Source organism: Camelus ferus, chromosome 17 (assembly GCF_009834535.1).
Source record: "Camelus ferus isolate YT-003-E chromosome 17, BCGSAC_Cfer_1.0, whole genome shotgun sequence".
In the NCBI taxonomy this organism is placed as follows: domain Eukaryota; kingdom Metazoa; phylum Chordata; class Mammalia; order Artiodactyla; family Camelidae; genus Camelus; species Camelus ferus.
In genome coordinates this window covers 31,214,361-31,238,791 of record NC_045712.1, presented here as the reverse complement: position 1 = coordinate 31,238,791, position 24,431 = coordinate 31,214,361, and the positions used below count along the sequence as shown (strand labels likewise).

Here is a 24,431-nt window from a genome sequence, read left to right as displayed (position 1 = left end):
AGATCAGACGTGGGGCGGGAGGGGAGTTCCCATGAGTCATGCTCAGCTGGTAGAGGAAGCTCAGAGGGCTGTCACAGCCGCTGCTTGGCCGGTGGGCACTTCCTGTGACAAGCCTCGCTGACCACACGTTCAGTCTGAGGTCACGGTCAACTCAGCCACTGACCAAGTTCACCCGTGCATGGAGACGCAGGGTCAGGAGCATCCCGGTGCTCCTTTGAAAGCGGACGTGGTTGGCGTGGGGGGCCTGGAAGGGGCCGGACTCTCCTCCTGGGAGGGAGGCCTGAGCCGGAGGCTCTGTTGCGGGGAGAGCCACATCCTAACGGTGGTCAGGCCCGCCCCCTCGGTGCCCGGTGCGCAGGGAGGCAGGGCTCGGGGAGGAAATGACCCAGCGAACTCAGACGTGGGTGTGCGGGTGTGGGAGGTACAACCTGGGCCCAGGGTGGAGCCTGTCGCGAGGTCAGGAGGGCGTCTGCCTGCACGGGGCAGGGGGGCAGCATGACCTGCGTTCTCACCCTCCCGGGGCCTGGGTATTGGTCCACTGTCCACTGGCTGAGGCAGATTCAGGGTCCAGGGAGACGACGAGCTGGGTGTTGGTCTCGTGAAGCTCGGGTAGGGGGGGCGAGGGGGAGCCCCCATTCACTCCGCACCTGCGGTACTGGGGTGTTCACAGTGCCCGGCGACCACTGGGGGCATTGGCTGTCTCCCCAGGTCAGAGGTGAAGAACCATACTGGGGAGATGCAGGGTGACCTCACTCAGCAGCTGGGGCCAGAGACGGGCAGCAGGATCACTCCAGCAGGGCCCGGAGCAGAATTCCCACCCCTCATGGGCCTGCAGCTCTCGGGGCCCCGTCCACTGTCTGTCCCAGCTGGCTCTTCCCGGAGGCCTGGTCCCCTCCGGGCCAGACCCCGCCTTTGATGCCCTGCATGGCTCTGGGCACCTGTCACTCTTTCTGGTCTGAGTGGTGTGTTCCTTCTGGCTTGGGGATGTGGGGTCCCTTTGCCTGCCTCACCAGCTACTCTTGGGGACCAGCTGTCCCATGCCCCAGGGAGCACCTGGAGCCAGACGCCTGCTTTTGCCCATCTGTAAAGTGGGGACCAGCCCTCCCACACTGCTGTGGGCAGGTCTGGCCCAGGTCCTCACAGGGTGGGCAGCCCCACGAGATGTCTCGCTGGGCAGTCCGAGGCCAGCCCTGCCTCCGGCTTCATTCTCACGACCACGTCCTGTGAGAAGCCGGGTCTGCTGGGAAGCCTGACGGGCTGGTGCCGGGGCAGCTGCTCGTTCTGCCGGTCTCCTGTGGCGACTGGAAGGGCTAGGGGCTGGGCCCAGGTGGCCTTGGGGCGCAAAGAGGTGGTGGGACTGACCAGAGGGACGCCTCTCTCTCATGCTGCCACCTCCACACCGCCCAGGCCCTGGGCACTTTCACTGGGTGGCCTCAGAAGGAAGGACACGTGTGCCTCTGGGATGGCCCAGCAGTGCTGCTGAGTGCGTGGTCCCAGCTGGAACCACGCGCCTGGGCTGCGGTCCTGGCACCGCCGCCTGCTGTGTGACTTGGGTGAATGGCTGCACGTCTCTGGGCAGCAGTCCACCTGCCATAGGGGCTGGACCAGAAGGAGGCTCAGCAGACTTCTTCTTTAAAGGTAGTAAATGCCTTAGGCCATGCGGGCAGCACAGTCTGTCCACACTGTGGTGCACAGGAACAGCCACAGATGGTGCGTTCACGAGTTGTGGCCGTGGCTGTATGCTGGTAAAGCTTTATCTGCAAGACGGGGTGGGTGGGACCCCTGAGTGCAGGGCCTGTGTGTCCTTCCAGCCGTGGCTTCTGAGGATTCTGCTGCCACGGTGGGTCCCCGAGGTGCTGGGCCCTCACTGTGGACCAGTCGCCCTCCGTGTGGTGCTGGCCGGGGGCTGGGCCTCTGTGCGTTCAGCGAGGCTGCAGCCAGGAGGGAGGGAGGGGGGTTCAGCCTGGTAACTGGTTCTGTTTTCTCTTCGTAGAACGTCGAGACATACAGGCTGTCTTCACAGCAGTTCCACGAGGCAGCTTCGAAAATGCAAGGCGCCATCAAGTAAGAGCAGCTTCCTTGTGAGCTTCGCCCGCGCGTGAAACTCCCCCACGCGCTTCAAACCTGTCACCTTGAGCCTGGCGTTACGTCCCAGTAGCACAGACGCCGTCTGTTCGCCCCGGGTCTGAGGCCGCCCTGTGCCGGCTGTGAGCAGAGCTGCCCTCTGCCTGGGGGGCGGGGTCTCGGGGCTTGAGGTCAGGCTGAGCTGTTGAGGTCTGTGTCCTGCGAGCTGGGCCGGGTGCTGCACTCGGGGCCCCAGGGAGGCAGGAAGTGTTGCTGCGTGTCCCCCACCCTCGGAGGGGCTTCCAGAGTGGCCTGTCCCCTGTGGGCTCCTCTGCGTGCCTGGGCCTGAGCCCCACAGTCTGCACAGATGCCCAGGTGGCCCTGAGGAGTGCCCTGTCGTCTGCGTGCTCCCGTGCTGGAGGGGAGGCCTTGGAGCCAGAACGGCGGGAACAAGGGTGCAGGCCTTGGGAAGGTCTGCGGGGTCCCTCTTGTGCGGTTGTCTCCTGGGACCTGTAGACCTCCGGAGATACCCTGGGTCTCCACAGCTCCCTGCCCCCCCAGGGCTGAATTGGGGTGAGTCCCCCGGAATCCAGTCACCGTGCAGAGTGGGGCAGGGGAGGGCCCGCCACCTCGAGGGGACACTCACAGAGGTTCGGGGGCTTTGGCTGCTGAGGTAAGCCATGTGGGGAGCAGGGGGGCACATCTAGTCATACCTGGCACGGCAGGGACCTCCTGGGGACATACACGGACGCTGGTACAGCCGACTGAAGGGTGGGTGTAGGGAGGAGAGCCTCTCCTGCGGCTCAGGGCCTGGGGTGGGGACAGACACTTGGAGGAGGGCTTTCTAGCGGGCGGCAGAGATGCCTGTGGGACCCTCGGAGCCCAGAAGCGAGTGGGCATGGGGGCTGCATGGACCCTGAGCGCCGATCGTTCCAGCTGCAGGTCCCCTGCAGACAAGGTCCTGCCTGGCTCATCGGGGCTGAGAAACACTCGGAATTGCAGTGAGCGGGGGAGGTTGGGTGACAGCCCCCAGGAACATGACCCGGAGAGGCGGGGGGGACCGCATGGGAGGCGAGGGGAAGGTTCCACGTGCTACAGCCGCCTGGACGACTGCTGCCCCCACCAGTGTCGCTGGGCGGTCGGGGCCCAGGGCACTTCCTCTCTGCCCCTCATTTACTGCTGGTGGTCCCGTGCCACAGACTGAGAACGGAGGCCGGAGAGGCTAGCTCCCTTGGATGTCCAGGCTCTCACCTGGCACCTGCAGGCCGTTCCTCAGACGCCGGTCTGCACGTGAGGGGGCAGCAGGTCAGGTCGGAGGTAAGGGCCTGCAGGCCTGGATTGGACCTCAGCCCTGCCTCTCGCTGGTTCTGCGCCTTGAGCAAGTCACGCGGCCTCTGGGGTTCTCTCGTCCGCCCTTGAGATGCACATGGAAGGGGGACCTAGGACGTCAGCAGCTGCTGCCGGGGCTCAGCATTCTTTTACTTCGTCATCACCTTCGTCACCTGCTGGCAGGACGACGAACAGACTTAGTACATAAATTGAGTTTACTGAGAAAACATGTCTTTTCCCAGACAGAGCAAACAAGAGGCCGAGTTAGAAGCTGTCTTACTTAAACCCTAGGGTGGGGTGGAGTCTTTGGTAGGGAGAGTTCTTGGGCTTACAAATAACGGCCAAATAATGCATCATAAATACCTCTGTGGAAGTAAACGCAGCTGCCGGCAGTGGTCACGCTGGGGAGTTTTCTTCTGAGACTGGGCGTCTTTTAGCAACTCGGAGTCAGCAGAGCAGTTTCTTAGGTGGTTGACCAGATGCCCATGTGTTTCTCCTGCGTCCACCAAGCACCATGCCTGGCACTGGAGACAGGACAACAGGACAGCTTCCCGTCCTGCCAGCAAGGAGCTTACGGCATTTGGGGATAACAGACCACATCTTAAAATTAATTGCACCAAAAGCAGTTGCCCAGTGACTGATGGACAGTGGCGGTAGTGAGCCGTGAAAGACAGACCTCCTGAGAGAAGGAGCCCTGACCCAGACCTGTGTCCAGAGGCTCCTCTTAAACTGACTCCACAGAGGAGTTGGCCCGGAGGGGGGAGAGAGAGAGAGCATGTCAAAGGAAAGTCAGCAGGTGCAAAGGCCCTGGGGCAGGGAGTAACTGGCATATTCAAGGGATTGGAAGCCCACAGGGCTGGAGAGGAGGGCATGAGAAGTCGCAGGAGCCAGACTGCGAGGACTGTCGCACACAGAGATTCTGCTTGTGAGCCAAGAGCAGTGAGATGCCATTTCAGCTGCGTTCTTTCCTGACACATGCGTTTAAGGTAGTGATTTCTCTATAAACACAGCTTTTGTCACGCCCTGCAAGTTTTGATCTATTGTGCTTTCATTATAATTCAGCTCGAGATCTTTCTAATTTTCATTCTGATTTCTTCTTTGACTCATAGGTTATCACACAATGTATTGCTGAATTTCCAAACATTGGTAATTTTCTGGTTGCCTCTTGAATCATTGATTTCTGGTTTAATTCTGTGACGAGAGAACTCACTCTAAATCCTGTAAACTTTTGAGTCGTGCCGTGTGACCCAGTGGCTGGTGTGCGTGCAGCTTCCGTGTGCCTGCAGCAGCGTGCCGTGTTCTGTCGGGCGCACGTCCTGTGTGTCCCCGGGTTGGGCCGGGCAGCCCCTCTGGATCGTTGCTGATGCGCGGATCTGTGGTTCTTCCTGAGATCACTTCCTTCCATCTAAAGAACTTCTGGTGCTTCTCTCACTGTGGTTTGCTGATTACAGGCTGTCTGGAAGTGCCTTCACTTTTGAAGACACAGCAACCCTTTCCTTGGGCTTTTTCAAGGAGTCTCTGCTCTCCACTGGACATCTGATCCCCGCAAAAGTCAGCGTCGGTGTTACTGTGATTCTTCTGTGGTTCTCTCTCTTTTTCTCTGTCTGATTTTCAGATTTTCTCTTTGTCTTTGGTTTTTTTAGCAGACTCTGGAGTGCCCGGGTTGAAGTTTTCTTTCTTTTTTCCTGCTTGAGGTCCGTGCCTTGGGGTCCTTTGGTGAGTTTTAGAAATGTTTCAGCTATTCTCTCTTCAGATTAAATCCTGTTTTGCCCTCCATGGAGTGGCAGCCCCGCGTTACGGCTCACACGTCTCTGCGCTCTCTCTTCCGCTTCCTTGGTTTCTCCGGCTCCGTGCTGTGACCTGAGCTGTGTGTACTGACTTTTCACTTCCCTGATCCTCTGCCTTAAACCTATTCATGAATTCAGAATTTCAGTTACTGCGTTTTCTTCAGTTCTAGAAGGTCACTTCACTTTTTCTCCCCCGGTCTCGGGTGAGAGTCTGGGTTTTGCATCTAAATTCTTGAACATGTTAATTGTAGTTATTTTGAAGTCATCTGTAGGTCTGTGTCTGTGGCCTGTTTCTTCCCCTTGGTCCTGTTTTGTTCTGTGCCTGGTAATTCTCGGTTGGATGCCAGACATCGCAGAGGAAGGACGGAGGCGCTGAGGGTGTCGGAGGTGCTCGCCTGCCCCCTGAGGCGCTGAGCGAGGCATCCACCGCAAGCCCTGTGGTCTGAGCTGACTTTGGCAGCAGAGCTCTGGCTGCTTCCGATGCGCCCCATCCCCAGGGTCCAGGACCCCCTCCTTGGTGAGCTCTAGGCCCCTGTTTTTGCTTCCTCAACTCTGTGGAGCTTCTGAAAACTCCACTCTCCTTTCAGTGGCTTTTTACCAAGTTCTTAGTTTTTTACCTGGAGGCTTCTTGAGCTCAGGGATCTGGAAAATGCCTTAAAAGAGAAGGACAACCGAGTTCCTCACTACATTTTAGCTCCCTCCTCCCAGGGTCCTGGTCCCTCAAGTCCAGCTGCCTCAGCAGCTCAGGCCCCAAAGCAGTTTGTCTCCCCTGTCCTGGGAGGGCGTCCTGAGAGGCCCAGAAGCCCTGGAGCAGAGGCTGTCTCCCAGCACCAGAAATCGCGAGAACTCTGGGGGGCAGTGGCTCTGGCGTGAGCACTCACCTCCAAGTTCCCTTCTCGCCACGACCTTGGCCCTTAAGTCCTGCTTTGTCGTGTCCTTAGTAGCCTTCAAACAGACTTTTAAATCCCAACTTTCAAATTTTTTTTCTCGGAGGAGAGCGTGGTTCTTCCACAAGCTACGCCCCAGTGGGGCGATGGAGGTGGAGTTGCCAAGCAGACACCAGTTGCATCAGCGGTGTTAGACGCTGACGGACGGGCAACTCTCCCAACCTCCCTTGGGCCACTGAGCTTTCCTGCGTGTCCTCAGGTTCCAGGAGACACCTGCTGAGGGCGGTGGGAGCTGGTGACTGAGGAGGAGCCTGTGCACGAGGCCGACGTCCACACGCATGCACACACGTGCACACGCACGCACACGCACCCACACGCACACATGCACACCCACACAAGCACACACACGCACACACACCCTTCACCCCACAACAGCACAGAAAGCGAATTGCTCAGATTCCCTGAAGGGAGGGATCAAGACACCGGGGGGCATCCTGCATTTATTGTCACACCTATTTTTTCATGACGACCTGTGTCCTCTTCCCAGGGGATTCATTCCGACCTGTCTCGGCTCCTCCCCATCAGGAAACTTGTTCAGCCCCCCAGCCCCACGGAGAACAGCCCCCAGAGAGGTTAGAACAATTGAGCCGAAGGAAGGTTATTAAGCATTTCCTGGAACTGAGTTGTTGTCTCCGAGGACAGCGATCTGAGAGGCCTGATGAGGAAGGTCAGGGCCGCTGGCTGGAGGGCCTGGCTTCAGGCGCACGAGCTTCCCCAGCCTGCGCCTACCAGGGGCCTAGAGGTGAGGCTGACTACTCGTCAGGACAACGGCCGTGCGTTCGAGCCCCAGAGGAGACAGCATTCCAAACGTTCTCTAACACGGAAAACGCTCACATCACCCTGAATTCAAAAGTGCTTCACCACCCCCATCCCTGTCTCAACTAACCTTTCAAAAGAAGCATTTTCTATTCAGAAATTTACCAAAGCGTGGCTTACAGTGGTGTACCTGGCTCTTTGAGATGTCAACACGGCAAACCCATTTGATAATTCTTTCACCAGATCGAAGTGCAGGAAGTCCATTCCTCCAAGAAAATGGGGTCCGGGCCCTCAGTATGTGCTGCTGCTGTGTGGGGCTCACAGTTCGGGGTCCTCATGGGAAGCGTGTGGCCGGCACTGAGACCAAGTCCCAGGGCCTGCAGGCTCCCTTCCCCAACTGTGAAACGGGGCAGGCACGGGGCACTGTGGGATCTGAACCCGGTCAGGTAGCGTCTGCACCTGCTCTTTTCTCCTGGGCTGCAATGCCCCGTCCCAAATGTTTGGGCAGGGAGTTCTCTGCCTGCCTGACGGATGGGCTTCCGTGAGTGCATGTGCACACATGTAGGCCTGTGTGCATGTGTGCACGCATGTGTGTGCACGTGTCTGTGTGTCCACTGTGGTGTCTGTGTATGTGAGTGTGTGGTCCTTCCCAGCCACAGGCCCTCAGCAGGGCTGGCCCTACCTGTGCTGGCAGAGCTCCGCCTCCCACAGCAGGAGAGCAGCTAAGAGGCACAGGCCACACTGTGTGGCTGCTGGGTGGAGCACCCCCGGAAGTGTGGGTGACTGCGCCCTCAGCTGAGGGGGACATGCTGGGAGGAGGCTGCTTCCTGCCCCGGCAGACGCTGCGTCTGGACACGGCGTCGGGACTCTGTGCGTCAGCCCCACAGCGGGACTCAGCTCCCGGGTGGGCGTTCAAGGGGACCGCGTGCTGTCGTGGGTGGGAGGACTCCCGGAAGTTTCCACCTGCGACTCCGCTCATTTCAGGACTCAGAATCGGCTGTGTGGTGCGTCTGTGTCTCCCGCTTTCTGTCTGGAACGCCCTCCCTCTTGTTTCCTTACAGATTATGCTCACTTTTCAGAACCCAACCCAGGCATCTTTCCTGCCTACTGTTGGTCTCCCCCAGAGGTCTGTCCACTGCCCTGAGTTCCTCGGCCTTCCCAGCGTTCGGCCCAGGACTCAGCTGTGCGCGACGCTGGTCGAGTGCACACTGGCGGGCAGGCGAAGCCGATGCCCATTTGTGGCATTTGGGGTGGGATTTAAAAACACACAGCCGACTGTTCAGGCATCTCCTCAGTGCGCGGCGGGGCTGCGTGTGCGTGGCGGGGCCTTAGGTCCAGTGAGGGGTGTGCAGGTCCCAGCGGTGCCGGTCAGAGGACGAGGCTGCGCTGACACACACTCCTCTTGCTTCTGAAGGTTTGAGGTCGTTTGTTAAGCACATAATAAACACTCAGTAAACAGTAGGTATTATTTTGTGGAAACTCACACTTTAGTGGGTTCAGAGTTAGAAAGGTTGGAGAGTGGTGGCCAGGAGAGGCCCAGTCCTCGGTACCTAGAGTGATTCTGCCCCACAGCTCCCCATCTGGGGATGTGGCCTCAAGCCCTCGCGTGTGCGCAGGGCAGCCACAGGCAAGGGCATTGCCACCGTGTCTCCAAGCGTGAGAGCCTCACAGGCCATGCAGGGACAGAGGCCAGCCTGATCCGTCGACTCTGGAGCAGCAGACGAAGCTGGAAGGGGACTCAGTAGACATGCAGGATGTCTCATCGGGGAAGAGCTCGTCGTGGCTCTGTCTGTGCCCTGACACTGTGCTGCACCGTGTCTGCTCTGTAGTTTGTGTGCACATAGGGACGGTCTGGAAGGACGGGCTCCAGGTGGGCAGCAGCAGCCTCCTCTGGGCAGTTCCAGGACATTCAGGATGGCTTTGACTCTGTGCATGCATGTGCTCCTGTAGCCGGTATGACTAAAACTTGGTAAGGGTAGAAAGACACTGACAGGGGAAGGACTGTCAATGGATGGGTGGGGGAGTCAGGCACTGGGTGACGGGGACAGCGACCACAAGCGGCAGGAGCTGGCCTGGTGCATGAGTGTGCACACGTGTGAGAGTGCATGCAAATGCATGCGAGTGTATGTTGGAAGGCGTGCATACGTGAGTGTGTGCATGTACGCATGTCTGTGTGAGCACCTGTACGTGTGTGCATCTGCGTGTGCACGTGTGTACCTTTCTGTGTGCAAGTGTCGGTGTACTGCCTGCATGTGTGTGTGAGTGTACACATGAGTGCACGCATGGCTTGTGAGTCTGTATACATGTGAGTTTGTCTGTGTGCCCACATGCGAGTGTGCCGCTCTCTGGGTGAGGCCTGGCCTCTCTGACTCACCTGCTGCCTGTTCCTGGGCGTCTCTGTCGCAGATGGACAAGGCGGAGCCTCGCTGGGCAGGGGCACGTGGGGACGGGCGGTGTCTGTCCTGTCACTGTGACAGCGAGCGCGGGCACCTGGAGGTTCCGGGAGGCAGTGTCGGACTGGCCAGTGGCAGCAGCTTGGAAACCAGAGTTAGCCCAGAGAGGGCCCCTGACTTGTGCTGGGAGACCGTGTGTGACAGCCAAGGGGAGGCAGCTGCCCGCCTGTACTATCCCGAGACATCAGAGGGACATGGCCCTGTCACTGTGCTGGGCGGCCCTCCCCACGCCGGGCTCGAGCAGAGGGGCCACTTTCCCTGCGTCCCCGCCTGTCCTCCAGGCTTCTCCGGGAGGGTCTCCTCATGGTCTGTTCTTGGCCAGCTGGGGGCAGGGACGCATCCCTCCCAGACTGGTCCCCAGGCCCTGCTCCATCGCCAGGGTCGCCGTCCGCAGAGGCAGTCGGGGAGGGCCTGGTTGCATTTGCTCATTACCTCCCTGCCCCTTAGGTTTTTTTAAGTCATAGTTTCTCTTTAAAGAGGGGCCTGGGGGGTGCTGATCTGGGCCCCTCTCTCCTGAGGCTGCTGCAGAGGGTGGGTGCCACATGGTTTGCCTCCCCGGGCAGCCCTGCCCTCTGGAGGTCCCTGGGGCGCCATCCTGTGAGCTCCCACTCCGCTCCCAGGACCTCAGACTCCGTGGACAGGAGCCCAGCGCTGCCGTCTGCCCGCAGTCCGCCCTCTCAGAGCTGGCTCTGTGTCTGGGGAGCGGGCTGCTGGACCCTGTGCTGGTCGCTGCAGCCTCAGGTGAATGCCACCCTCCCACGCAGGGGCCCGGGGACTTCCCGGGACGTTTGTGGGGTCAGGGTGGCTCTGCAGGGTGAGCGGAGGCCTGGGGTGCCGAGCTGGAGGGAGGGCCACCTGTGCCGCGCAGAAGCAGGTTTAGGGGGGTGGTGAGGCTCCGAGGCAACTGGGAGGGAGGGCAGCCTGGTCCCAAATGTGAAAAGCCCTCGTGCCGGCGAAGAACTTGGAGTTTGGAATTTATCCCACAGGCGGGGCGAGCCATAGAAAGCGTCTGAGCAGGAGCTGATGTGATCAGATGTGTGTCTTCGAAGGAGAACTGGCAGTGTCTGGGAGGTGAACCGGTCACGGTGCTGAGGCAGAGGAGGGGCCCGCTGGGGAACCGCCCACCGCCTGCAGCGACGCACCCAGGGGCTCGCCCTCCCCAACAGACGCGCTGGGCTCGCCCCTCCCCCCCGACATGCAAGGCCAGTCTGGGGAGCGACAGACAAGTGCTAGTGACACAGCGTGCCGTGAGGGGACAGGCTAGGAAAGCAGGACGAGGGGCCGTCCCAGACCCCGGAGCTGGCCAGAGGGGTGAGAAGGGGCTCCACGACGCCGGGCTTGGGCGCCAGGCGGGGGGGCTGGGTCCGCCCAGCAGAAGGGAGGCCCCCGACCAAGGCAGGTGAGCAGGGGTGCTGGGGTGGGGGTCGTCCCCTGCCCCAGTGCTGTGGGGGACGAGGGGCTCCATGAGGAGGGGCGGGGGGGGCCTGTCCGAGGACCACGGGCGGTGGGCCCAGCCTGCTCTGCTGGGTTGCCTGTGTCCCCTGCTGACCACCCGCCACGGCCTTCTTCCTGATCACTGTCCCTGACCCAGGAAGCTGGCTTCAGAGCCGGCAGTCCGCGAGCCCCTCCCTCGACAGAGACCAACGGCTTGGTCCCCTGCTCACTTCAGAGTGCAGCCGCCGTCCCCAGGGGCCCTGCCTCGTGCCACGTTGGCTCCCTCTGGAGGGTCACGCTCACCTTGGCTCTCGGAGGGGCACCGTCACAGTGGAGGGCCTCTCTTTTCAGTTGGGGAACAGGCTCCCGCTGACCGGCCTCCTCGTTGGGTTTACTCTTCCGAGTCCGTCGCCTCCCGGATCTGCTTCCCGAGAGGAGGCCTTGCTCAGAGTCCTGCGGCGGCCCCGTCAGGCCAGGCCTCTGTCCCCCTGTGGTGAGCCTTGAGAAGGTCAAGAGGGGCAGCGCCGAAGGGCCCCTCCCATCCAGTCCCCGAGATGCGCACTCCCCGACCCTTGGCGCCAGGGCTCGAGGGCTGTGGGCCGGGGTGGCATTCCAGGAGGGAAGTCTCTGTGGCCTCCGAGCTCCTTCACGTGGGGTTAGTGCTCACGTGTGGCATCCTGACCATCTCCAGACCACGAGGGCAACTGTGTGGGAGGCTGGGGGTCTGAAGGGTTGGGGTCTCCACCCGTCACCCAGCAGCTCTGACCTGCAGCAGCAGGGGACCTGCCCGAAGGGTCCACCTCCAGAGGACTGTGTGCATGGTCCGGGCTGGACACACGCGGCCCTGGGTGTTCCCTCGTGCCCCCCAGCACGTCTTCCTGCACACGTGTGCACGTGCTCGCACACACGACACACGGCCCTGGCTGGCTGCTCCGTGCCGTGGCGGGGTGCAGGGGTCCTCCGGTCAGTGGGTTGGGGGGACCGTCTCTCTAGGCTCCGAGTCTGGGAGCAGGTAGGTTGAGCGCACAGGAGTTGGGTGCTGGAATGACAGACGTCCTCGGGTCTCTTTCTAGACCTTTCTGGGGCCAGCCCCGCACGTTTTAAATACGTATAAAACATGCGGCTACAGTGGTTGAAAATACTAAATACCCAGCGGAGCAAGTTCCCCTATCTCGGTGACCTGCTTCCAGTTTGTTTTTTCAGACGAATGTAGAACGCCTTCGGCGAGCTTGCCCTCCCCCACGCCTAGCTGGACAAACGGAAGAGAGGACGATCTGTTGCTCTTCTCTGGGATAAGTGTGTCCTCTGGATGCTGTCAGTCCTCTCAGATTGCCACCCGTACTGCGTTTTATTTTGTTTTATTTTGAAATAATTTCAAACGCATAGAAAGGTCACAAGAACGCGCGAGGAGCTCTCGTATCTTTGTCACCCAGGCCCCGACCGGTCAGGTGCCCCAGAGTCTGCGTCCCCACCCTCTCCCTGCTTCTGGCACGGTGACCTGTGGCCCCTAAGGACTCGAGTCCACCGGGCACCCCCCAGGACTCCCGCGTGACCGCACACGGCCCTTCCGGCCAGGAGACCCGCGCTGGCCCCCGCCCCTCCCCGGCTGCGGCCCCTGCGCCCGGCCTGCACCTCTTTCCTTTCTGCCCGGTGCTCGTCGTGCTGCGCCCTGTGGCCAGCAGTCTCCTTCCTGTGGGCAGTTCCTGGGTCTTTGTCTCTCGTGGCCTTGACAGCCTTCAAGGGGACAGGCCTCCTCAGCCTGGGTCCCCTAGCTGAGCTGTCCTCTGGTCTGTGTGTGCGTGTGTGTGCGGTGACGGTCCCAGGGAGAAAGCCTGTCACCCGATGAGCAGCCCAGTTGCGTTTTGTTTCCCGGGGGGCAGAGCCCTGCGGGGCCTGGGCTCCCGAACAGCGTCCTCCTGCTGGGGGTGGGGGTGGGCTCAGCGAGTGGCCCCGCGGGGCAGGCTGGCAGACGGCCGGCCTGTGGGCCCCTCCCGCTGGGCTGAGTGGCCCGTGGTCAGTTCACCAAGTCCTCAGTAAGCAGCGGGTCTGCCCAGCGCCTCAGCCCTGGCCGCGGTTACAGCAGCGCCTGTCCCGCTCGCAGCCGGGCTGGACCTGACAAAGACGGACGAGCGGCTCTCGGGACGCCCCCCGCAGCCGTAATAAAAAGCCTGCTCGCAGGTTCACCCACTGCCGGCTTGTCTCTGAAATTAAGTGCCAGGCAGACGTCTAATAGCCCGGTTCCACACCAGGCCAATATTATCAGATTGATGTCAGCAGTGATAACAGGAGCCGGATAAGTTGATGAGATTTCGTTTATTAAATAGGAGAGCTTGCAGAGGACGCCGCACGTGGGCGGATGGGCAGCTGGGCTTGTGCCCGAGACCCCGTCCCTGGGAGCCGGGGGCAGGGCGGGAAGGGGGCTTCGCCGGAGGGGGCCCGGCCCGCCCTCCCTCCGGCTCGCCTTCCCGCACGGCCACGCGGCCCCTCCTCCGTGGTCACTGGCCAGGCGGCAGACAGGCCCGGCAGGCCTGACCTCCAGGCATCTTTGCTGCCTCTCCATGCCCTTGGTCGTTTCTCCCTTGGAGGTTCTGGGACTTCCCACAGTGGGAGGAGCAGCATGGAGGGCCAGTGCTGTGGGGCCAGACCACCAGGCCCTGATGTCCCTCCGCCTCACAGCCAGCCTGGGGCTGGCGGCCCCGCCGGCAGAACCACCGCTGTGCTGGGTAGGGCCAGCGGGTGCTGGTCCTCAGAGCCCTCCTAAGCCGTGTACCGAGGTCGGGGCACCTGTCACCCCCTCCCGTGGGAGCTCCCCAGGCCCAAGTGAGCCCAGTCGGGGGCCCAGTCTTCCCTTACGGGGGTGGAGGCTAGACACTACGAGGCAGCCAGGCCGAGGAGCCGTCTGTCGGAAGGGACTGTGGTTCGTCTGCTTCCCGCTCACTTCCGCCAGGTCAGAACCCCGTCTGCTCCCACCACTTTCCTGCGTGGCTGACTGTCCGCCTTTCCCAGGACATGGGTTTGTAGCCTTTTCAGAAGGATGAGTGTGTTTCGGTGGGGAAGGTGGATGAAAGGAGAGAGAAAGGCTGGCAGGAGAGACCACCCAGGTGCTGGGGGGAGGAGCTGCGCCGAGGGCTGCGGGGGGGGGGGGGGGCTTGGCCCTGCAGAAGGAACCCCCGGCGGAGGAGGTGGGGTGTGAGACGTGGGGATGCTGAGGAGGTGTGTCCATGCCCGCAGGGGGCTGATGGCCCCCGGGGCGCGGGGGGAAGCGGACCCCAGACTGTGGAGGGGGTGGCTCCAGGCCATCAGGAGAGCTGGGCCCCCAGAGGCCTGGGAATAGAGAAGGAGAAGGAGGGGGCCCTTCTGGAAGCTTCTGTGGCCGTGAGGAGGCCTCGGGGGTCTGCTCTGGGAACACCCAGAAGTGGAGCGGGGCAGGGGCTGGCACAGACCAGGCAGGAGTTGGGGGGGTGCGGCCTCTACAGACCTGAGCCAGAAGCCCGGGAGCATCTGAGGGGCACTGAAGGCCCCAGGGATGGAGGGTGGAGGAGGCAGGAAGAGGAGGGGTGGCCTCTAGAGCCGCCCAGTTTGGGGTCAGCTGGTCACAGGGATGGAGGGGGTGCCTGAGCTGCTTGGGGTTGGGGCGGAGACGTCAGTTTTCAGTAAGGCTGGAGAGAGTCGGGATCGGTACAGCTGGAAGGTAAGCGGGAGACGTCCAGAGCAAAGGCAGGGGAACGTCCAAAGTGACCCCAGCTCTCTGACTGGGGGGGGGGGCCTGGGGTGACCTCCACTCCCCAGGACTGAAACTGGGAGGGAAGTGGGCCCCTCAGTACTAGGTGGGGACTTGGGTGAGGAGGCGGCAGATTGGGGGGTAACATCCTAGAACGTGAGGCTCAGGGACCGTAGGATTCCAGGTCCTGAGCCCAGGAGTGCGTGTTGTTGGGGCCTGGGGGTTGGCTGTAGGGGGTTCCGGGTCGCAGGAGCCCACGGTCTGCGGGGCAAAGGGAAGGCGTGAGGGCCTGTGTGCGCGTGTAGGGAGGGCTGAGTGCTGAGAAGAGACCGCACCAGTCGCTCCCAGCTGCTCTGAGGCCTGGCCCTCCTCCCCTCTGACCTCGAACACACAGCAGAAAGTGGCCAAGCCCGAGCCCCAGCCTGGTGTGTCTGCCCCCAGACCTGTGTGCTGCCCACTGGCGCGCAGGGCCGGCTTGGGGGTCTGCTGGCTCCATGGAGCAGGGACGCCGCAATGGGTGCCTTCAGGTTCTGGGAAAGAGACAGCCTCGAGGCCTGGGGAGCCCTAGACAGTGTGGAGTGACCTGGAAACACAGGTCAGAGGGGCACGGACGGGCAGACAGGCCCGCCTTCCAGCCACGTCTGTGGCCTGAAGCCTCCTGTTGCAGCTCTTGCCCAGCAAGACTTCAGGGGCAGCGCCTCCCCCAGCTCTCCTCCCGCCCCACCGCCCTGCCCACCCCGGTCCTCATGCTCCGGTCTGGCCGTCTCAGCCCAGTGTGCCGGGGGTGTCGGGGCCGGCAAGGTGGCCACTTCTGGCGGGGGTGATAGCCCTGAACTACCCAGACCTAGCTCCTAATGCACAGGGGCACGTGGCCGCGAAGCCCCTCGGACGGAGAGTGGGGCTTGCCTGGGCCCCGGGAAGGTTGCCGTGGGGACGTCCTCTGTGTGTCTGCAGGGCAGCTGTCCCCCAGGCTGAACAGTACCCAGCTGCTGGGCGGCAGGGCTGGGAGGCGGGGCTGTGCCCGGTAGGGTGCGCGGCTCTCCTATGCTGGGACCCAGCCCCGCCCGGCTGGCTCCAGGAGATCTGTGCTCTCCGGGTCCCGTGCGTTCACCGTCGTTTTGCAGGTAAACGGGTGACATTTCTTCCAGTTGACATTTGCCCACCATCTTGTCTCCTTGTATTGCTGCTGACAAGTCCCAGAGCAGAGAGGCCTTGGGCCCAGAGTGAGCGTGCTGTGAGGGGGCCACTGGGGGTTCCGCAAGGCCGGCCATCAGGATGCCTGCGGCCCTGGCGGGGACCTGAAGACAGAGGAGGAAGAGGGCAGGACGAGACTGCCCGTTTACACCTGGAGGCGCGTCTGTCCCGCCTTGGTCCAGCTCCAGGACTCGGGCCTGTCCTCACGAGGCCTGTGAGCCCTGACGGTCCTGCTGCCACCGAGCCCCCCACTGGCCGTACCCGGGGGTCGTGTGGGTTGGGAGCTGTTCACGGGGTTCGGGGGCAGGGGTGGGGGGACGGGAGGCCTGGTGTGAACAGACAGCCGCGCACGGGCCCCCGGCCGAGGGAGGCGCTGGCCGGAGGGCGAGGCTGAAGCACACTGGGCCCTGGGGAGAGCGGCAGAGAGGCCCGTCCGAGGGCCGGCTGTCCTTCCTGGAGTAAACCGTTTAAAAGACGCACGACTGGACTTCGTTTTAGATTACAGCATCACTGCATTTTCCCCCACAGCCTCGTTTGGAACGAGTAAACGAGGCAAGCGTAAGCTAATCCAGGTGATACCAGTCAGAGCAAGAGAGCACAGTACGGTGTTTTGCGGTGATCTCTGGACACGAGATGAACCCTTGCCACTGTCCTCTGATACCAAACGACGTATCCACTGTCAAGTAAACCTGAAAGAAAATAAAATAATCATTGAATAGTTCCAGTTAAACTGGGTTGGAATTTTGACGTGGAATTGTGTCCACCTCAAAAAGTCTTCAGCACGGAAGTGGAGGCATTCTGCAAGTACTGGGGTTGGGGGAGGCCATCACCGCACCATGACAGCCAGTGGCGCCCTGAGAGGGGACCCCGAGTCCCTAGAGGGAAGGGCTGAGCCCAGGAGCCGTCTGTCCTGCTCTGAGGAAAGACCCCCAGTGTCCTCCTCCAGTGAGAACTCTCTGAGTCCTTGTCCTCACTGCACAGACACCAGCGGAATTGGGTTTCGAGGCGGGAGCCCCCAGTGCTGTAGGGCTGGCTGTGCCCTGGCTTGCATCCTCAGCACACGGTGGAATCCTACGTGCTGGGCGGAGCAGGAAGCGTGTGCACGTGAGAGAGTGTGCACCTGTGAGTGTGTGCACCTGTGAGAGTGCACTTGTGAGTGTGCACTTGTGTGTGCACATGTGCACACACCTGTGAATGTATGCGTGCACCTGTGAGTGTGCACGTGAGTGTGTGCACGTGTGAGTCAGAGGGTGAGTGTTCAGGAGAGCGTGTGAGACAGAGAGGCGAGGGTGGAGGAGCATCAGGAAGGAGACCCTTGAGAATAACATTTATTTCACTTTTTTGGTATTTGCTTCATATTTTTAAAAAGAGAATGTAATCTTTTTTCAGATGAATATGTTTAGAGCCTAAGTTTAGGCGTTAAGCCTACTTTGATAAACGAAGAGAGAAAAAATAGTAATTGCGTCCAGAATGCTGGAGTGATTGTCTCTAGGAAGTACGGTTTTGAAACCTTAGTTCTTCCTTAGGCATCCTGTGGCTTTCCAGTTCTCCTCCCCGTGCACGTACTAGCTTTGAGGTCAGAAAGACAGCTTCGTCGGAGAAGCCAGCTGCCTGTGCATAATCCCGTGGTCACAGTGGCCCACACCTGGGCTGGAGGCCTTGGCGGGGCAGGGTCCCCAGCTGGCCTTCTCTCCGAGGGGGTCTGGATGCCAGGGGCCGCAGGGACCCCCCACGCCTGGCCCATGGTTCTCAGGCTGGGCCACCACAGGCCTCCTCTCTCTGTCCTGCAGGCCCCGCAGGCTGGAGCCCGTGTGCTCGGGGCTGCAGGCCCAGATTCTCCACTGCTACCGAGACCACCTGCAGGAGGTGCTCCTGTGCGCAGACCTAGTCAAAGCCTACCAGCACTGCGTGAGCACCGCCCACAAGGTAAGGCCAGCTCCCCTGGCCACCCACCGGGCAGCTGGAGCCTCTGCCCACCGGCCCGCCAAGCCAGCGTCCTGACCTCCAGCCCACCATGTCCACGGCTGGCCCCTGAGTGCTCCAGGCATCTGCGTGGGGAAGGGGGTGTGGGCGCAGCCCGCTAGGCTGGGTCCAGGAGCTGTGCTGGGTACAGTCAGGCCCCACTATTCAGGGGTGGCCACCCAGCCCTTACCTCTGGGCTGTTGGGCGGGGGATGCGTGTGCAGGCTGGGGTCGTGGAGAGGGCTGGGCCACCCAGTAGAAGGGGGAGGAGTCCTGCTCGAGAGGGCAGCTCTGCACCCACCCAGCTCCTGTGCTGGCCCGACTGACGGGGCCAGCCTCTGGGGAGTGGGCGGGCGATGGTGGCCCCAGGTCCCGTGCACTCCTCAGCCGGCATCAGGGGCTCTCCAGGCTGTTGTGTCATCTGGCGTGCAGTGGCCCTGCCCTGAGACCTGGCCTCCCTCCAGTCCCCTCCCTGCTGGCTCCCCCAGCCCCCAGCCTCCGCCCCCAGGCACCTCCTGCACTCTGGGCAGCTTGGGCTCACCACACGGCTGGCATGTTTGTTGGAAGAGCTGCGGGGCAGGGCCTTCCTCCCTGGGACAAGCCTCTGTTGCCAAGTGGGAGACAGGCAGGTCTGGATCGCTCCTGCGCACAGCCCGCCTGCCCACACCGCCCTGGGCTCCACAGGGACCAGCTGGGCCTGGAGCCTGGGGAGGAGGTCAGGTGTCCTCTGCGAGCTGCAGCCAGTGCAGGGGAGGCACCCGCGGGCCCCTCGTCCTCGCCTCGGGAGGCTCTAGCCTTAGAGACCCCCCAGAGCGAATTCACTCCTGCAAGCGGCCAGGTGGCAGGGACCATCCCTGGCACCAGGGAGCCAGCCTAGGACTCAGGCCGCCTGATCGGGGGGGCGGCACCTCCCCGGCTGCTAGACGAGCTCAGCCCAGCGTGGTGGCCACCAGGAAGTACGCTCGTGTGTGGACATGCTGGTGCCTTGGGTGCAGGCCCCGCGGGCAGCCAGAGGGCGTGAGAGCGCTCACCTGAGCACATGCTCTGGGGGGTCACAGGAAATCTGTGCGGCTAAGGCGAGAACAAGAGGGACCCCTCAGGGGGCAGAGGAGGACTGGCCAAGCACCATCTGTACGTGGGGCAGGCAGGAGGTCGGTGGAGGAGGGACCATGTCAGCTGGGGGCCGCGGGCACGTGCATGTGGGCACTGGGCTTGGAGGGGAGGAGGCCCAATCCCAGGCTGCAGGGACCAGCTGGGGGGGGCGTGTCCTATTTAGCAGTCGCCCCCATGGAGCAATGCCTGGAGGGGACACCAGCGACTTACCTCTATTCTCCCTCGCAGGGCTGACAAGCAGCCTCACTCCTGGCCTGGCAGTGACTTGGAGCCCTGATGAGGGGACCCATGTGGGACCACAGCCCACAGACCCCTGGGCCACATCCTGTCCTGCTGGGCGCCTCTGCTGCCCCTGTGCTTGAGAAACTGTGTGTGCACCTGTCCACGGACAAATAAAGCATTTGTCTTTGTTTTCTCTCACTCCATGTGCAGCCCTGCGCTGGCCCCAAGATCAGACAGGCTGCTGCCCTGGGGAGCGTCCAGCTGGTGGGGGGTGGGCATCCAGCAAAGGGCCACCCCAGAGCTGGAGGAGGTGGGCAGATGGGGAGGGTTCCTCACTGGGACACAGCAGGAGAGCAGGCCAGCTTCCGGATGGACGGGGCTGAGCTATGAGTCCAAAGCTGGATGGATGGCAGCGGGGCAGCCAGAGGCTGGGAGAGCAGAACCCCAGATGGGAGCCAGGGGCGCCCGGAGGGGGCACAGACTGTGCACAGCTGGGCATTCGCAGAGAGCGGGCAAAGCAGGGGTCGGCAGGGTGAGGGCAGAGGCCAGGCTGATGCTCCCGGCTCTCTCCATTGGCCTCAGCCTATTCCTGGGCATCCTGGGGCCAGAACCAAGCTTCCCCGGGCTGGGTGCCCCCATCTCCTACCATGGATGTAGGGGTATGTTGGGTGGACTTTGTTGGAGTCAGGTGCATGCGCTCAGGGTGCGGCTCTGTGTGCATGTGTGTGTGCACGTGTACTCAGCAGTCCTACACGTGGGCCTGGTCCCCAGGCCCCCCACGTGGCCGTATGTGGTACGAAGCCAGCTGGAGAGAACACGGCACGAGCGAGGGTTGTGTCCAGCGGGCGTGGACCCCGAGGCAGTCCAGGACCCAGCCGTGTGACTGTCAGGAGGGAGGGTTAGTCCGCAGCCCACCCGGCTGCTGGGGGATTAAACGTGATGACGTTGGCTGTGGCGTCCAGGCTCCAACCAGGAGCCTGAAAGCACCGATTATTTAAACAGAGGGAACTGGGTGCAGGGAGTCAGTCCCAGAGGAGGTGGAGGAGCTGAGAACCCAAGTTCGATGGTGTGATGGCCCAGAAGGCAGCCCGTCACCCAGGGCTGGAGGGATGGTGGAAAGAGGCAGGTCCCTGGGGGACGCTGGCACCATAGTGGCCCTGCTCAGGGGCTGGGGTCCCGGGGACACCGCCGCTGCAGGAGGCAGCCTCTCCCTCTCCTTGCCCCACCTAACCTCCGTCTCCCGTTGTCTGAAACCAGCAGGACTGGAGGGCAGGTGGCCCTGGAGCTGCCCTCGCAGTGGAGGCTGCACCCGGGCCCAGCACCGTGGGCAGGTCCCCCGGAGACCCGTGGGGTGCAGCTCACGGAGACAGACCCATGGTTAGCACATGCGGCGCTCTCCACACCCTCTGGGGTAGTTACTGTCACTACTGCCCCCAGGTTACAGATGAGGAAACAGGGACGTGTGCGGGTTCTGTGTCCTGGGCTGTTGTCTGGCCTCTGCGGTCTCTGGTGCCTGCGGGCAGCCTGGTACAGGGTTCAGAGCCACATCGGAGCCATAGGGGCGAGACCGAGCCCCGCGCGGCACCTCCAGCTCCCTCATTTGTAGGGGAAGACCATCCCAGGTGCATCTCCTGGGGAGCAAGGGTCCTGCAACATGGTTGGGCTCAGCAGGTGTGAGAGCAGGGGACCCACCCCCAGTCCCTCCCGGCCAGCAGGACAGCTGACTTTGGGGTTGTGGCAAGGCCCCAGGGATAAGTCCAGGGCTGCAGCCAGAGAGGGCATCTCCAGCAGGCAGAGACTCGGTTGCACAGCACTTGGAGTGACAGGCCACTCTGGAGACACAGCCGACGCCCAACCACGGGGACGCCCCGTCCACCCACCCCGCAGCCACAGGCAGCAGCGATTTGCGTGGAGATCGTGAATCCAATTAAAAAGTATGAGCCGTCTCTGGATGAAGAAATAACCACCATTACACAAGTGAAAAACACAGAAGAACCCGGGCAGAGGGCTGCACACCGACGTTGAGTGCTTTTCTCTCAGGGGGTAGAATGACGGTGAGTTTTGTGTTGCTTTCTATAATTAACTGTATTTTCTCTTGTTCTAAACTGACCAGAACATTTTTAGTAGCCCCCCTACACCCCCCAAACACCCATGCAATTCCCTGGCGGAGCCTGGACCTCCTTGAACAAAGATCCAAAGCCTGCGGGGGAGACGAGGGAACCTGGCTGGACCCAGAGCGCGCGTGGGGTGGGGCTGGGGACCCACGGGGGCAGGAGGGCCTCTGCAGCCACTCGTCCTTTTGCACAGTGAGCCCTGGTGGTGACGTCCCCACAGGTGGTCAGGGCTCTGCGCTGGAGACACAGCATTGCCCCAACCAACAGGAGCTTGGAGCTCGGTGGGGAGGTGGACAAGGTGAAATCCACGGTACAGGGTCTGATGCAGAAACCGTAAAACAGAGAAAAGGTGGGGGCCAGGACCAGGGGTGGGGGCTGCTGTTTCCCGCAAGGGCACGTGCCCCTGCTCCCGGGGCCTCCTACACACAGACACAGGGCCGGGTCCTTGGCCCAGGAACCAGCATGGTCACATCCAGGTGGCTCTTAAGGAAAAACACTTACACTTCATACCTGACAACATGCCTCATTAAATTTAATGGGCTGGTTATTTCCGTTAAATAAACATCAACTAATCATGAAAAACATACTTGCTGAGGTTTGGTATGGAACGATGAACCAGTTACATGGTTATTCAACCTCAGAACACAAGTGGTGATGAGGTGGGGTGCAGACCATGGCGAGGAGGGCTGGTAGTGCTCTGGGTCTTGGAGGCCCCCCCAACCCACTTCCTTCCCAGGGCTTGGTGGGCCCCCAGAATGTCAGTGCCCTGGAGCACCAGTCTGGGCAGACTGGACCCAGACAGGGCCAACTTGGACCCTGCAGCACAAGTGACAGACCCCCATGCAAATTGACAGGTGAGAAGAGTGCTGGCTCATGTGATGGAAAAGTCCATAATGAAGCTTCAGGCATGGCTGGATCAAGGAGCTTAGACACAGTGATTGCGACTTGGCCAATCTCTTTCTGTCTCAGCCCTGCTCTCTGAGCCGTCTTCACCCTCAGGCTCCACGAAGGGCCCAGGGGCCCTTGCCTTATAAGGAGTTTTTGTTTCCCTCTAGGTCCAGCTTGGGGGTGCGGGTGACAATAAATTGCCCTAGAGCTGACAAAGCATATCAGGATCGTCTCAGAGGAGGCCAATAAACATGAAGAAATGCCCCACATCCTACGACCCAGCAGGGAACTGTGAATAAAAGCACAAACACCTCCACACCGCCGTCCAGGGGCTGAAGTTACAGGACAGACAGCACCGGCTGTGGGCGTGCACCCAGTTAAATAGCCACCCACACGCCCATCCGGCCAGATACCCCAGTGCATAAGCATGCGTGTCGTCTACGTGGGGCGTAGGGGGTGGTCTCCCAGCCACACTCCTCACAGCCACGGCGTTGAAGCCACCCACTGTCCAGATGCTCACGGACAGTGAACGTGCACTGCGGGTAATCCTTGCAGAAAGCACTGCCTGGAGCTCCTGTGACTGCCTGGACTGCACCTCAGACGTCTCGTAGGGCAAGAGGAGCAGGCAGAGAGGACTTCACGCCCCTACCTGCTCCCAACAAACTTGCGCAAACCTGGCAGCTTGCACCACATGCCCGTGGCCGGGAGCCTGGGCGGAGCTGGCGCTCCGCTCAGCGTCCTGCGAGGCTGCCGTCAGGGTGTGGCCGGCTGGGCTCCCCACCCTCAGCGGGGCCAGCCAGGGAGCCTCCGGATCCTTCGCTTTCGCTGCCTGTCGGGGTCACACAGCAGAGTGACTCACTGGCACCGGGCGTGTCTGCCTAGGAACCGGTGATTCCACTTGCGTGACTTCTAGGAGGGAGGGGGAGGTACCCTGAGGTAGCTCTTGTGGAATGATCTCCAGGGTCAGTTAGCAGGAGAGAGGAGAGAGATGAGCACGGGATTCGGAGCAGACGTGAGCTGGGTCTTTTGAGCAGAGACAAGCAGGAATGTCCTTGTGTCGTCTCTGCCGTGACGCAGGGACCGCGGCTGGTTTGTGCTCCCAGGTGGTGACCTGGAGGCCCAGCCGGGAGATGACTTTTCACTGGGGGTCCTTTCAGGCATCACTTGGATTTAATTTTTTTACCATGAACGCATATTTTAATAATTAAAAGGCCTGTTTTAATTGTTAAAAAAAAAAAAGGCCAGACCTCTTGGAAGGTGGAGGGCTCTGGAGGCAACAGCAGCTGGCACACCAGAGGGGTTGCCTCCGCCTGGCCCCTTACCTTACGGTGAGCAGTGGAAGGTGTGGAGGGATCAGTCACTCGACTCTGATAGGCCCAGTGAGCTGCCAGGGTTGTCTTGGCCAACAGGTGGGGAGCACACACCCGAGACTGCACACAGGGGAAGGCATAGATGACAATGACATGTTTGGGCCCCTGGATCCAGCCTTGCCTGAAGCCCAGACCTCCTTGGACCTTTTGGAGAAGCAAGTCAGTGAATGTCCCACTGGATGAAGCAAAGCTAGGTTTTCACCAAGGCTGGTCCTATCCATTGTCTGTGTCTGGTGTCTACTCTGACTGGCTGTAAAAGATTTTGAATGTCACTTCTGGTGCTTGTCCCTTGAACCAAAAAATCCCTGCCTGCCGCCCTGGAGGGAGGTCTCCAGTGAGTAGGGCTTGAGATGTGTGTTCAGACCCCAGCCTCTCACCAGCCCTCCTCTGCTGCCCACTCCATTTGGGGCCTGTGCCCAGGACGGGGTGCTGAGTGGCTGACGGCTGGCCTCCCCACAGAGGACGCCGGAGAGATGCTGGCTTTGTCTGCGCCTCATACCTTCCCTGCCGGGGAAGCCATGACATCCTGTCTGGCGGAGGCGTCCAGTCTGGGGTCCAGGGCCCACGAGCCCAGGGCTGCTGCTGGCCAGGGGGTGGGCCGGGGCCTCCGGGCTGCTGTCTAGAAGAGGAGGGGCCTGTCCTGGGGCTGCAGGTGAGGCCAGTGGGTGACCTCGTGAGGACAGAGGACAACATCACCTGCAGAGCACATGGTAGGTGAGGGAGGTCACGGAGGTTCCCTGCGACAAGTTGGGGCGGGCTCCTCTGTGCCTTGGCTTCCTCACTGCTCGGGGGGGGTGGTGTGGGGGTTGAAGGAGGCTCATGGGAGCCCCTGCCCAGGAGGCGCCACAGTGGTTTCTCTGATCCTCACAGTGACCCTGGGGCAGCGCTGTGTGCCCTGCAACCTGGGAAAGGGCACATGGCTGGAGTGGAGTCCAGGGCAGGGGCGGGACCCTGTTTCTGCCTCCAAAGCCTGTGCCTTCTGCATGGAGCCCCAGCTGGACGGGGTCCCCCCCTAAACCAAGGAGGGTTTTCCCAGGAGGGGTGACACCTAGGGGAGCACAGGGAATTCAAGAGCCCC

The 24,431-nt window shown here is 61.5% G+C and overlaps 1 protein-coding gene across 2 annotated transcripts in view; it reads left to right on the top strand.

Annotated features, from left to right (window-relative positions):
* CHCHD6 (coiled-coil-helix-coiled-coil-helix domain containing 6) overlaps positions 1-19,179 on the top strand; it is a 121,783-nt gene extending 102,604 nt beyond the window's left edge. The window contains exons 6-9 of one of the 2 annotated variants that reach the window (XM_032458810.1): positions 1,994-2,064; positions 17,476-17,611; positions 18,705-18,777; positions 18,988-19,179. In XM_032458810.1, the coding sequence (XP_032314701.1) occupies positions 1,994-2,064; positions 17,476-17,611; positions 18,705-18,777; positions 18,988-19,121 (414 nt within the window). In that variant the 3' untranslated portion in view covers positions 19,122-19,179. The remainder of the gene's footprint in view (positions 1-1,993; positions 2,065-17,475; positions 17,612-18,704; positions 18,778-18,987) is intronic. The other variant, XM_032458811.1, reaches the window with a different exon arrangement.
* Positions 19,180-24,431: the final 5,252 nt, after the last annotated feature.